The sequence below is a fragment of the Podarcis liolepis genome (genome assembly GCF_965112155.1).
Source record: "Podarcis liolepis genome assembly, chromosome: 6".
Taxonomy (NCBI): domain Eukaryota; kingdom Metazoa; phylum Chordata; class Lepidosauria; order Squamata; family Lacertidae; genus Podarcis; species Podarcis liolepis.
Genome location: NC_139559.1, coordinates 97,795,342 through 97,809,493, shown reverse-complemented (window position 1 = coordinate 97,809,493; position 14,152 = coordinate 97,795,342). Strand labels below are relative to the sequence as shown.

Below are 14,152 nucleotides of genomic sequence, written 5' to 3'. Positions count from 1 at the left end.
GGTTGACAGATGCTGGGACGGAGCAAAGGGAGCTCACTCCATTGTGTGGATTCAAATTGCCAATTGGCAAACCCCTTAAGAGGCTCATTGCAGTGAGGGGTTTTTTCGTTATTAAAAATAAAAGTATGCTTATCTCATCACTCTTTAGTTTCTCCATCCATCTTCCCCCCAAAAATGGTTTAGAAATAACTTCTAAAATAAAAGCAAGTGATAAAAAAATTAAATCCCTCAACACCAGAAAGTTCAGTGGTAATCTGTGTTGTAAACCTTTTTGTCTCAGAAACAGTTATTTCTAAACCAGGCAAACATTCCCAATTTTGTGGCCTTTCCTCCGAGCCAGATTTTTGGGAGAAAAAGGCTTGCTTATTTATTCTTTCCAGTAATTGCTGAACAGCAAACTACAAAGCTTAATTTCTTATGCCCCCCCCCCCATGTCCTGTGGTGCGCATAGGAAAGGAAAAACAATTGATTTGAATGACTTTCTCAGCAGCCACTAAGCAATAGAGCGAGTTATAGACCTTTTGGGATTACCCAACTTTCGTGGTTCAAGCGTGAAACAATAATACCTCAGTGTGATTTTTATGTTAGTCTGGAGATTTTTCTGTTCTTACATGTTATTCATTGGAATCCTCTGTGCTGTAATGGGACCATGCTTTGAATTCCATGTTAGGAATAATAATCTCGCAAGGCGACGTTTTTGAGGGATGCCTTGATTATCTATTAATATTATACACAGGCAACTCCCCATTTACACAGGGGTTGTCTTCCAAGGCACCGCGCACGTCAGTGGGACGCCTGTAAGCTCGTTCTGCCCCTGCCCCCTTCTGGTGCCAAAAACGGCATGTGTGTCAGCGGTCATGCGTGTGCCAAACATGCACAAATGGGAAGTATTGCCTGCATTGTAATGTTATACAAAATGCTTACAAATTCAGGAAGGGCACCCCCTGCTTTGAGGGGCTTATAACATCAAAATTGAGACAGCAGAGAAAAGGGAGGGAAATGGGAGCAGGAGGAAACCAGAAATAATATTTTTATTATTTTCGGTTACACATACTTCAGCTTAGTTACAGCAGCGGGTTATGTGGACTAGTGGACTGTTCTACACGCTTCATGGAAAAGGTGGGTTTTGAGAAGCAAGCAAGAGAGATGGCTTCAGAGGGGCACTTTTGGAAGGCCACCCAACATTTGGGGCCAGGGTGGTTGCTGAAAAAGGAAGACTGAAAAGCCGCATGCACACACCAGCCTTTTGAAACCCAAGCTTTAGTATTTTATTGACCCATTGTGGGTTTTGTTCTGTTGCATTAGCACAGTGGTCAGTTTTTGAACTGTTTTATAATATGACACCTGCAAGCAAAACATCTGGTTGCCTTTGCTTAAGGCTTGTTGCCTCTGTAGCTCATGCATGCTAGACTTTCCCATGGACAGCATTGATGGAAGGAGCCCACATTTATGGCCTCTCCAGAAACTTGCTTTTGCAAATCCAAGTTATTGGTGTTTTAGTTTGGGTTGAAATGGAAGAAACAAAGCCTGGGAAATATGAGGTTGTGTGCCAGGAGGTTTTTAAAAATATATATTGGCTTTGGCATTGGCTATTAAAATCTGTGCCCCTTGTGGTCCTGCTGTTCATAGTGCAAGCTTTGCTGCTTCGTGACACAGTACAAAGACTGCAGTTTCCAGTCTAAGCTTAAGCACTCCAGAGGAGAAAGGAACTCCTTATCTCTTCCAGTGTGGGTCAATTTATACATTGTTATCAAATTCCCAAATACTGGCTCATTTGCATGGAAGAAGTATCATGTGAGCTGAAATTCTTTGCATACCTGCTTATATGTAATTATCACCACAGCGGCAGCATTTACTGCTATCTTAAAGGTAAATGTTAAGGGACCCCTGACTATTAGGTCCAGTCGTGACCGACTCCGGGGTTGCGGCGCTCATCTCGCTTTATTGGCCGATGGAGCTGGCGTACAGCTTCCAGGTCATGTGGCCAGCATGACTAAGCTGCTTCTGGCGAACCAGAGCAGCGCACGGAAACGCCGTTTACCTTCCCGCAGGAGTGGTACCTATATATCTACTTGCACTTCGTGCTTTCGAACTGCTAGGTGGGCAGGAGCAGGGACCGAGCAATGGGAGCTCACCCCGTGGTGGGGATTCAAACCGCCAACCTTCTGATCGGCAAGTCCTAGGCCCTGTGGTTTAACCCACAGCGCCACCTGCTACAGAGATGTACTGATGAGTACACACACAAATTATAGCACTGAGGGAGCAAGACCATTAAATGGGTCCAACTGTCAAGGCAGTTTCTACCTGTGCTGTAGAAGGAAGTCGGGAGTAGATGGGGTTCCTCAACCCGGGAAGGAAAACCCGAGTTCTGAAACCTCCACTGCCTTGCAGGATATCTTTGGAAGAAGAAAAGACTAAGGAGTAAAAAAATGCAGAGTAGAGTTCCTAAGACAGTTGCATGGCACCTTGTACGCCTCCTCCTGGGAATGCTTGCAGCCACATATATTGCTGTGCTTTCCTTTGGACCACATCAGCGAGACCGAGAGAGAGGTCTTGTCGTCTGGGCAGCCCAGGGCCTCCAGACAGTCTTCACCCTGAGGAGGTCGCTGCTAACACAGCGATTTGACTTCACCCCTGGAGGCACATGCCATTGTCTCTCAAGACAGACAGGTGCCAACAACAACAGGGACAATCTGAGGGACACAATTAAACTGTGAATATGCTAGTGCATCTTATTGCAGTTATTGCGTTGTTACACACCAGTCTCCTTGCATGACTAAGAAGTGCACAGGTGACTGCACACACCCTGCAAACCCACATGTGTGTAACATTGACAACCTCTCACAAGCCACATTGAGCATGCGAAATAGGGTCTTATATGTGAAAGCAATTGTGGCACAGTAAATTTGTTAGACTTTAAGGTGCCACAGCAAACATGACAATTTTTCATGAGGAAAGGAATCTCGGTGACTTGTTATGGCAACAGGTGTGATCAGTGGGTAACAGAAATTGTTCAAAGTTTAAGAAATCTATTCTCCTTGAGATGTTAGCCAGTCATAAATGGCTGTGTGTTCTTTTGTGCTTGAATTGTGCATGTTTGTGTGTGTGCGCGCATGCACACACACTCTTGCGCTTGCACACATGCACTCACAAACTATCCTCATCTCTGTTGCAGTGTTGGGCAAAGGGCATTCTGCGGTATCTGCTTTTGTTGCTTAGTTGCATCATGCATTTATTATGGTGAGAGAGTGTGTGCATACAATCCTGCCCACTGAGGTGAAACAATAACAGCTGGTGTGCAGCTGTATACCTCACTCTGGGAACTTTTCTCACAGCCAAGAAGCCCTGAGAGGAAGGTGGGGGTGGGAGCGTTATTTATTTATTTATTTATTGGCTCTTCCCACAGTTGTAACTCTTGTTAACGGCTTCAGGCACCCCAGGGGCAGCTCTCTAGTTCTTCTTCTTCCGCAGGTTTATTCTTTCTGATGCCACCAGGACATAGCAGCAAGGGGAGCCCACAGTGCATTGGGCTGCCTTGTGGACTGGGAGTAGCACAGGAGTCATTTGTCTGGAGCTTTTCAGGAGGCCGTTGACAAAAAATAAAAATCATTCCTAGTTATCCACCCAGACTGAGGAATGGCAGCCAGTGTGCTCCACTGTAAAATCTGAAAACAATAAGCACCATCCCCTGTTGCTACAACTGTGGTGGAAGGCTGTCTAGCAAGCTCTTGCTAAAGAAAATTCCTTGAAGCGTCTCTTAACAGAAGTGCCAGTGTTCTTGAACAGTGAAGCTTAAGAATGCTCATTTCATTCCCAGTTCAAAAAGGAGGGTGGGGTTTTTTTTTTACACCCCCACATGTAACTCTTGGAGCTCTTATAATGGATTCTCCATGTCCATTATAAATGCATAAATGAAAGCTGCTTTCCTTCTGTCACTTTCTCAGCACCACCCCTTCAAAAATGTGCCATCCGCACTGCCCAGCTGATACGGTCGAGAACATGCCTCATAATTTTAAGTATTTTGCTCCATTGCCTTTTTGCTGGGGAGAACCTTTTCCCCACTTAAGGAACTTTGCCCCAAAGGAAAAGTTTGGGAGGGGAGGCTGCAGCCTGCGTGGGTAGAGAGTCTATTGTTGCAGGATTACACGTGTGTTCCCCCTGTTTCTTTCTTTATCACATTCATGCTGCATGAGCAGCACCAAAGTGAACTCCCGCCAGGGGACAAGCCTGGGCAGAATGTCTGGAGGTCCTGGGCTGCCTAGATGATGAGATCCCCTCTCAGCCTCACGGATGTTTGGCACCAGTGTGGTTGCAGGGGTGCCAACCTGAATAAGGTCAGCCCTGCCCCACATAATTGATCACATGATGTGGTGCATGCACACCATTTGAATGGCAATGGCCATCAACTTTGTGGGGCTCCAGCCCCCTCAAATATTTTAGGGGGGGCAAAGTCCCCATGGCCCTGGCTCCTATTCTTTTCAGGAGTTGCCAGAGGGAGACCTACAAGACACCATCCAACTGCCTTAGGGACTCCACTCCGGATTTGCGTTGGGTTTACTCCTGAGCCCTTTCTTCTCCAAAAGATGTCCCACAAGTCAGTGGGTACAGATTGTTCCTCAGGGTTTACTCCCGAAGCCGCTCTCACAAATGAGTGTAGGTGCAAGGCAGCAAACGCTTAGGATCAGTGCTTTCCTTCTCCTAGGTGGGTTACCTTCCTAGGTTGACAAGCCCCACCTGCTCCTCACTTCCCTCCACAGCATGTGTAGAAACCGCCTTTTTGACCATTAGACCCACTACTGGTCTCGTCCACTCAATTGGCTGGAGTCTATCTTCACATGCAGTTCCTAAATCACCAAGGATTTGAAACTCATTTGCTACCCTCACCTGGTTAGCCGAGTCCAAGCCGTTCCTGGCATGTGGCTGCTACTGAATGCTGACAGTTTCTACGAGTCACAGTTGAGAGCTGAGTGCAGAGTGGGGACCAGTGGTGGGTGGACTACCCAGAAGGAGCATGTCCCCCCCACCCGTCCTCTAACACCCCGTGCATTTCTATGCATATACACACACAAATACGAAGCAGAAGTGATTTCTAGGAAGGACTGTAGGCATGCGGCTTTCAGAGAGCCAGAGGATGCTGAGGTTTTCATGAAATTAGGCCAAGAGTAGCATGTTTCCCACTGGGCCACAAATCCCCCAACTAACAGTTAGGCTGTTATAATTCTGATGCAGTGCTGTAATAGATCAGTTCCTTTCAAACTGTCCTCTACTACCAATGGTCTTGCTGAGGAATAAACACCAAAAATGCTGACGACATCTTCCCTTCCACCCTTTATCACTGGCCCTGCAATTCACAACCACGTGAGAGTACAGAGTTGCTCCAGAGTACATTTGCAGTTCCCTTGGGAAACCTTTGGCCCTCCAGATGTTGCTGAATTACAACTCCCATCACCTCTAGCTACTAGCCATGCTTTCTGGGGCTGATGGGAGTTGTAGTCCAGCAACATCTGGAGAGCCAAAGGTTCCTATCCCTAGCCTTGGTGATAGAGCTGTTCATTTGGCTGGCTGTGGCAAGCTATGACTTGCATCCAGCTGACCAGACAGGGAAGCTTTTGTAACTAGAAGAGAGGTGACAAATGGAGGCAAAGTTCCAGCTTACTTGCCAGTGGATTTTCCCATTGAAAACAGTTGACCTTAAACGTGCTTCCCTTTCCCTGGGCTGTGCCCCAACGTCTGTTCTGTTTCCAGACCATCAATGTATAAACGGTAAAAGTTTCTGGGGGTAGCAGCATTTGTACCTGTATTTGCAAGGCTGCCCCCCAATGTGCCCCCAAACCACCTTGCTGTGGGTTGGGGTTCCTTTTCAGATAACTTGATGAAGGAAGAGTTCCCTGTAGAGAGATACTTCGTAAAACTGCTGAGCTAAAGGGAGTGAAATGCTGGAGTGCCGAACGTTCCTAGGATTCAAAGCTGATCATGGCTGGTTTATTTGACGTTTATTGAGCCTGTTTGAGGATATGCCAGCAAATGGAAAGAATCTATAATGGAGAGGCCTCTTTTCACAAACTGGGTGGGAAATGTATGTAGGTGGGCAGGGGGTGGGGTGTGGGGTGGAAGAGAGTGGGGTTTTTGTTTGCTTTTTGCTAAAGCTGATAAATCCTGACGCTATTCTTCATTTGATTGCCTACAAAGAATTAGTATCAAAGGGGGATTCCCCTTTTCTTCCTTCCTGGGATGGCTAAGTTGAGTCGAAAACAGTTCCTTGATCCTAACCATAATGGCACGAAATGAGGAGCCAACAAAGGCTCTGATTGTCACAACAAGAGGCCCGACGATCCCAGATCTCTGGCTTGGCTCCAGCATTTCCTCTTTGCTGTGTCAACTACAGGGAAAGTGAAAGTATGAGCCCGTCATCTTTGTGGGAAACGTATATTGCACTTCTGAACCAGTTGCTGTGGTTTCATTCAGTGTCATACACAGAAACATGTCTGCTGTTTTGGAGTTCTAAAGATTATGTGAGACTCAAGATTATGCAAGTACCTTTTTAAAACAAAGCAATGGGGTGTTGTTTTTTTAGCATTTATTTATTTAGCCTTTATATAAACTTTCAAGTGTTCCAGATATTTTGCTTAGGAAGCTGCCTTACGGTCTTTCTAGCGCTGCATTGTCTGGCAAGCGCTCTCCAGAGAGTGACAACCCTGCAGTGTAGCTCAGCTTCTACGTGGTTTGCACAGCAACCATGCTGTGTTGTCCAGATGTATCAGCCCCTTATAGCAGGTTGGGGTTTGGTCTGAAACAGAGAGAGAAGCTTCCAGTAACCCTGAGGTTATAGGGCACAATGGCTCTATGAGAAAAGTTGTGATGTTTGGGACTTTTTAGTTTAGGAAAAAAGGGTGAATAAGAGGGGGAACATGTACAAAATTGTGCATGGTGTGGAAAATGTAGATGCTCAGGGTCATCCAGTGAACCTCTTCACACAGCACAAAATTAAACCGGACTTTGTCCCCATAATATGTACTGATGGCCACCAGCACGGATGGCTTTAGAAGGGGATTAGACAGGTGCATGGGGCTTGTGGTTATCAGGGGATGCTAGCAACAACGGCCATATGGTGGAGACTGCCAGTTTCTGGGAATCGGATGCGGAGAGTGCTGTCGCACTCGGGTTCTGCTTGCAGACTTCCCATAGGCATTTGGTTGGACACTGTGAGAATGGGGTGCTGGAGAAGTGGGACTTTGGCCTAGGACGGTGCTGTGTTACCTGTTCCTTTTATCTCCATATTACACGTTGTGCTGGGTGAGTAGTGTACAACCCTACAGTGTAATCCAATGACCACTAACATTGCACCCTCAGCTTTCCTTTCAGGCCAAATCAAGCATTAAATGCATGGAGAAGCCTCATGTTTCATTGACTTGCATGCAGACCGGCTGCACATTTCATATGCGCATGAGGTAGTGAGACCTATGTTGGAGCAAGGACTCCTGTCTTCAGTGCTAACTTTTGGAGTGTGCTTCTTTCATCCTCCTCAGCCTCAGTTGCTTGGGCATTGTTGGCATAGGGGAAGAAAGGACCACCACAGTTGCATCCCATGAGTTGACCCGGGTAGAGTATGGTACTTAGGCACAATAGATCTGAGTTAAAATATCTGTCCGCCCCATGACCCCATGAACAGGTCAATATATCACTCACCTGCCTTGCTTTGGCAAATAAAGGATACGTTCCATTCATTCTGCCCTGAGCTCATGTGGAGGACGGGCTGGATACAAATGCTATTGATTAATTCTTCCTTTAGTAAAATGACAGAGTGGGCAGTTGTGCTGTTATGAAAAATTTAAAATAAATACCAGTTGCACTCCTTGCAGGTAAAATGACAAAGCTGTGTATGCACACCACTCTCAAACATTTGTGGCACATTTTCAGCTGGGAAGAAGTGTCCATTCTCATCTAGTGTGCTAAAACTCCCTCTAACCTATTGCCTGATGTCTTTTCTTGCCACAAGTAACCAGGATAGCGACCATTTACAAGTTTACAGTATGACAAACATAGCCTTTTCGTTTTGTTTTGATATTATAAACATAGCTTCTCATTCTGATTTTTCACACAAACATTTCTAGCAAGTCGCCCCTGCAGACTTTGAAAAGAACGAAGAGATATTTCTCTCTCTTCCTGCTCTTGTGCTTTAGTCTCAAACTCTCAACACTTTTCTTCTTTTACAGGAAAGGCCTTTGATATTACATACGTACGCCTGAAATTTCACACCAGCCGGCCGGAGAGCTTTGCCATCTACAAACGCACTCGGGAAGATGGCCCTTGGGTGCCTTACCAGTACTACAGTGGCTCATGCGAGAACACCTACCGCAAATCCAGTCGTGCCTTCATCAGGACCGGGGAGGATGAACAGCAGGCCCTGTGCACAGACGAGTTCAGTGACATCTCTCCACTCACGGGGGGCAACGTAGCCTTTTCAACACTGGAGGGCAGGCCCAGCGCGTACAACTTTGACAACAGCCCTGTCTTGCAGGTAAGGAGAATGGGGATTGGATCGGGATCAGAGGCTGTGATTGAGGCACATCTCAGTTCTTCATATCTAAGTCTCTCCTGGGTACAACCAGAAGAAGACACTGGGCAGCTCCTCTCTACTTTTTATGGATAACCCCAATGTAGGCCCACAGCATGCTCCAGTTTTCATTAGTTAGCGAGGTTATCTATGGTCCTGCTTCTTCAGGTGTGTTCTGTATCTTGCTGTTTAGCAGCTGGTCAGGGAGACCCCTGGCGTGAGACGTGACGCAGCTTCAGGTTTGTGCCTGAGTGCAGCACAGTGGGAATGGACAGATCTGAGCCTCAGGGTGCAATTCCTCACACATTCTCAGGCACAATCTCTATTGAAATGAATGGGAACCACAGAACAACCTGTCTGCTCCTTTGAAGGAGACCGATACACATGTGTGATGAAGAATAATTAGTAAAATGGTAATGGGAGAGCTTGGGAATTGGGCTGTTTTTGTGGTCCACCATGTAGGTCCAGTGGTTCATTGCAGGGGGAAACTGGTGCAGATTTTTATAAGGACATAAGAAGAGCCTGGTGGATCAGGTCCATGGCCCATCTAGTCCTGTTGTCCCACTGGCCGTGGGAAGACCACAAGCAGGACTCTCCTCACCTGCAGTTTCCAGCAGCATAATTCAGAAGTGCAGTGCCGTTGGATAGCCTTCATAGCTATGAATTTGTCTAATCTTCTTCAAAAGCGATCTAAGTTGGGGGCCATCACTGCCTCTTGCTTAACTGATCCATTTAATTTTACATCCTGTCACACCTCCTAACAAGGAAACCAGGCATCTTCCTTTTAAGGGAAAGAGAACTGTTGTGTTGCATCGCTGTTGTATTTGTTTTTCCGTGGGATCCGCCTGCTTCCTTTTCAAATTGGCATCAGCATATCTTAAAGCTATGAAATGAACAGGAAAAATACTGGTTGCTGTGAACATGAAAGCCTCACTGATGATTCTTCAGTATGTGCTGGAATGCAGGCTCCCAAGAAAAGACAGGCTTGAGCCTAAGAGCCTTGGGGGGGCAGGTATCTCTTCTGGAGCAATTATGCTGGTTTCCCTTGGGTTGTGGTGAGTCTATGGGAAAGCGGAAGCTGAGAATTTAAAACAAAGCATTTGTGTAAGTATGATTCATTGTGTGTATTATACATGGGTACTTGGTTCTGAGACTGGAAAACTTCCAGCAAACCAAATACATGTACATATCTTTGGTTAATTTTTTTAATTTCTCCCCTACTTCCTGGACCAAGCAAAGCATTCCAAACCATTTAGAAAGAAGGATATGGGATAGAAGTAAATCCCAAGATACACTAGCATCCCTGAGGACTCAGCTGCTTAGTTGAGTTGAGCTGTTGGGATGGTTCAGATGTAACGCTAAGCCATATTTTGGCATCATGTACCAGAACCTGGCTCCATCTTCCCCTTGGGTGTGGCAGTTGGTCTTGAGGCAAATCATCACTGGCCATTTTCCGTTAATCAGGGTAAGATGTAGGGAATTGCTTCATATGAGGGGAAGGGAGGGACCACCCATGATCTGATTATGAGGAGGCTGATCTGGCATGTATCACTGAAACCTGGGTGGGTGAACAGGGTGGAGTTGGTCACACCCAGCTGTGCCCACCGAGGTACTCAGTGCACCATCAGGCCAGACTTGAGGGTCGGGGAGGGGGAGTTGTTGTAGTCTATAGAGATTCTCTCTCTATCCCTAGGGTCTCTGTCCAGTTGGGGGGGGGGTCTAGAGTGTGTGTTCCTGGCATTGGCCAATCAGGACAGATTAGGGATTCTGCTGGTTTACCGCCTGCCTCTCTGCCCAGCAGTCTCCCTTCCTGAGCTGACAGAGCTGGTCTCGGAGGCGGCGTTGAGGACTCTCAGATTGCTGATTCTGGGAAACGTCAACATCCATGCCAAGGCAGCTGGCTCTGGGGTGGCTCAGGACCTCATGGCTGCCATGACAACCATGAGGCTGTCCCAACATGTCACCGGCCCAATGCACATGGAAGGCCACACTCTGGACCTTGTCTTTTCAACTAGGCAGGAAGACGGTGATTTGAATGTGCGGAACATTGACACCAGTCCCTTGTTGTGGTCACTTCCTGTTTAGATTTAGAATTTCAGCACCTTTTCCTCCTCTGCAGAGATGGGGGACCTATTAGGAAGGTCCACCCTTGGCGGCTGATGGATCCAGTGGGATTCCAAATGGCTCTGGGGGTTTTTCTGGCTGATATGACTGGTGCACCTGTTGAAGCCGTGGTTGACCTCTGGAACACCCGAATGCCACTGAGTGCCCTCTCCCACTTCGTGGAGCCCGATTGACCCCCTGGTATACTCTGGAGATAAGGGCAAGGAAACAAGCTGGGAGATGGCTTGAACAGTGGAGGAAAGATTCAAATGAATGCAACCAAACACTGGTAAAGGCTCATTATTGAGCCTCCCTAGTGGCAGTGAAGACAGCAAAAAAGGCCTACTTTACTGCCTCCATGGCACCCTCATTATGTCGTCCGGTAGAGCCTTTCCAGGTTGTACAGGGCCTTTTCCAGGCTGGCCCAAGGGAGATGGTAGAACCAACGGTAGCTCACTGTGACTTTTCTGCAAAGCATTTTGAGGATAACATCGCTTATACCCACCAAGACCTTGACTCTGCTGTTAGAGGAGATGAATCCCATGGGGTGTCCAGAGCACAGTCTAGTCCTGTTGTGTTGGATGAGTTTCAGTAGGTAAGGCTCAACGATATGGACAAGGTGCTTGGATCAGTCAGAGTGACCACTTGCACTCCAGACCCTTGCCTCTCTTGGCTGATAAAAGCCAGCAGGGAAGAAACAGCGGGCTGGGCCAGGGAGGTGGTCAATGCCTCTTTACAAGAGGGGTGGTCCCTGCCTGTTTGAAGGAGGCAGTGGTAAAACCACTCCTTAGGAAACCTTCCCTGGACTCAGAAAATCCAACTAACTACTGGCTAGTTGCTAATCTCCCTTTCCTGGGCAAGGTTCTGGAGTGAGTAGTCGCAGACCAGATCCAGGCACTTTTGGAAGAAACTGATTTCTGGATCCATTTCAATCGGGGTTTTGGCACAGAAACTGATTTGGTCGCCCTGTATGATGACCTCTGTCGAGAAAAAGATAAGGGAAACATGTCCCTGTTAATTCTTCTCCACCTCTCAGCGGCTTTTGAAACCATCGACCGTGGTATCCTACTGGAGCGACTCTCCGAACTAGGGGTGGGTGGCACCGCTTTGCGGTGGTTCCAGTCCTACTCGGATGGTCTTTCCCAGAGGCTGTTCCTTGGGGGATGCTTTTCAGCCCTGTGGAACCTTCAGTGTGGGCTTCCGCAGGGCTCAATCCTATCCCCTGTGTTGTTCAACATCTACATGAAACCACTGGATGGGGTTATTCAGAGCTTTGGAGTACGTTGTCAGCGGTATGCTGATGACGCTCAGCTCTATTTCTCCTTTACATCTGCAGGTGAGGCAGCCTTGATAATGGATCAGGCTGAGGCACGGTTAGTGGGTGGTTTCCTAGACCGGATGGGCTGGAATGCTGCCTGCTCTTGATGGGGTTACACTTCCTCTGAAGGGGCAGGTTCATAGCTTGGGGGTACACCTGGATCCTTTGCTGTCGCTTGAGGCTGAGGTCTCAGTGGCCTGGAGTGCCTTCCATCAGCTTTGGCTAGTGGCCCAGCTACGTCCTTATCTGGACAGGGCTAGCCTAACTACTGTTGTCCATGCTCTGGTAACCTCAAGGTTAGATTACTGCAATGCGTTCTACGTAGGGCTGCCTCTGAATATTGTTCAAAAACTTCAGCTAGTGCAGAATTCAGTGGCCAGGTTGCTCATTGGAGCAAGGCGGTTTGAGTATATTTCACTGATTCTGGTCATCCTGCACTGGCTCCCAATTAGTTTCCAGGCCCAATTCAAAGTGCTGGCTTTGACCTATAAAGCCTTAAACAGCTCAGGGCTGCAATACCTCAAGGAACTCTTCTTTCCCTATGAACCTACCCGGACCCTGAGTTCATCTTCTGAGGTCCTTCTGAGGGTGGCAACACGAGAGCAGGGCCTTCTCTGTAGTGGCTCCCCATCTGTGGAATGCTCTCCCCAGGGAAGTTCGCCTGGCACCTTCATTAATACACCTTTAGGCACCAGGCAAAAACGTTCCTTTTTGACCAGGCCTTTGGTTGATCTGATTTACATCCTATTCCCTTTTAAAATGTGCTTTTGTGTGTGTGGGGATATTTTGTTGTTGTTTTTCTTTTTGTTATGTATTTTGTGGTTTTACATCTTGATTTTATTCTGTGAACTGCCCTGAGACCCCCAGGTATAGGGCAGTATATAAATTCAATAATAATAATAATAATAATAATAATAATAATAATAATAATAATAATAATGTGTCCAGAAACTGCAGGTTTTGCACAACCTGGCAGATCCAAATGCTCTGTTTGTGACTTTATGGTTGTCACAGCACAGAGCAGTAACCAGATGCGTGATTGGAGAATGAATGCACAGTTGGTACAGAATTTTTAAAATGCTGTTCATAGAGGCTTCTTAAGCTCTCGTGTGAGGGTATAAAGAGATTTTTTAAAAAAAATATAATGAGTTTTGATACTGGATGAGTTGGGTTCTCAAGGAAATAATGAATACTGTGGAATTACAAGGCCCAAGAGGCCTACTGGCAATGGCCTCATTTGCATGTGTGGTGTAGTGGTTAAGAGCGGTGGACTCGTAATCTGGGGAACCGGGTTCGCGTCTCCGCTCCTCCACATGCAGCTGCTGGGTGACCTTGGGCCAGTCACACTTCTCTGAAGTCTCTCAGCCCCACTCACCTCACAGGGTGTTTGTTGTGGGGGAGGAAGGGAAAGGAGAATGTGAGCCGCTTTGAGACTCCCAAAGGGGAGTGAAAGGCGGGATATCAAATCCAAACTCTTCTTCTTCTTCTTCATGTCACTTTAAACTATAGTTAAACGTGACTATGGTTCAAAGCAGAACCTGCAGCAGGACGAAGTGTTGGGTGCTCTGCTCCCCGTCCGCCTCCTGCTGCTGTGTGTGGCTTAGCATGACACCTGAACACACCTGCCTCTGGGCTTGTTTTCCCCAAGCAAACCACAAGCAATAAGCCCAAAACAAACCTTGGCTAGAGTCACATAGAATATATGCTATACATTGAGTGTTGCTGTGGCTTGTTCATATGTGTATTGTGGCTTAATTTCAATTTCCCCTTTTAGGAATGGGTAACTGCTACCGATATCAGAGTCAGCCTTAATCGCCTGAACACCTTTGGAGATGAAGTTTTTAATGATCCCAAAGTTCTCAAGTCTTATTACTATGCCATTTCTGACTTTGCTGTGGGTGGCAGGTAAGTAGTAAACCACATCCAATTATATATTTAATATCTTAAATAAGTGTTTGCTTGGGGCTTCTGACTGCATCCCCCACCCCCATTTTTATTTGTATGTACACACAGTTAAAGTGATTTTTCATTTTAAAATGATGACTTAATAAAACATCTGTTACTGAACTTGTGTACTGGTATTTAACAGGCTCAAGGACTATTCCAATATCTATGGTGCATTCTTCAACTTCATTTGCACTAGATTCGTGTAACCAGGTCAAGCTTATAAAGTTCAG

The 14,152-nt window shown here is 46.7% G+C and overlaps 1 protein-coding gene across 2 annotated transcripts in view; it reads left to right on the top strand.

The window, feature by feature from the left end:
• The window catches only part of LAMC1 (laminin subunit gamma 1), a 118,142-nt gene that overhangs the window by 57,276 nt on the left and 46,714 nt on the right, over positions 1–14,152 (top strand). For both annotated transcript variants that reach the window (XR_014527086.1, XM_083507014.1), the window contains exons 2-3: positions 8,214–8,518; positions 13,750–13,880. Coding sequence is in view for 1 of the 2 variants with exons in the window: in XM_083507014.1 (XP_083363140.1) it covers positions 8,214–8,518; positions 13,750–13,880 (436 nt within the window). In the remaining variant the exon portion in view is untranslated. The remainder of the gene's footprint in view (positions 1–8,213; positions 8,519–13,749; positions 13,881–14,152) is intronic.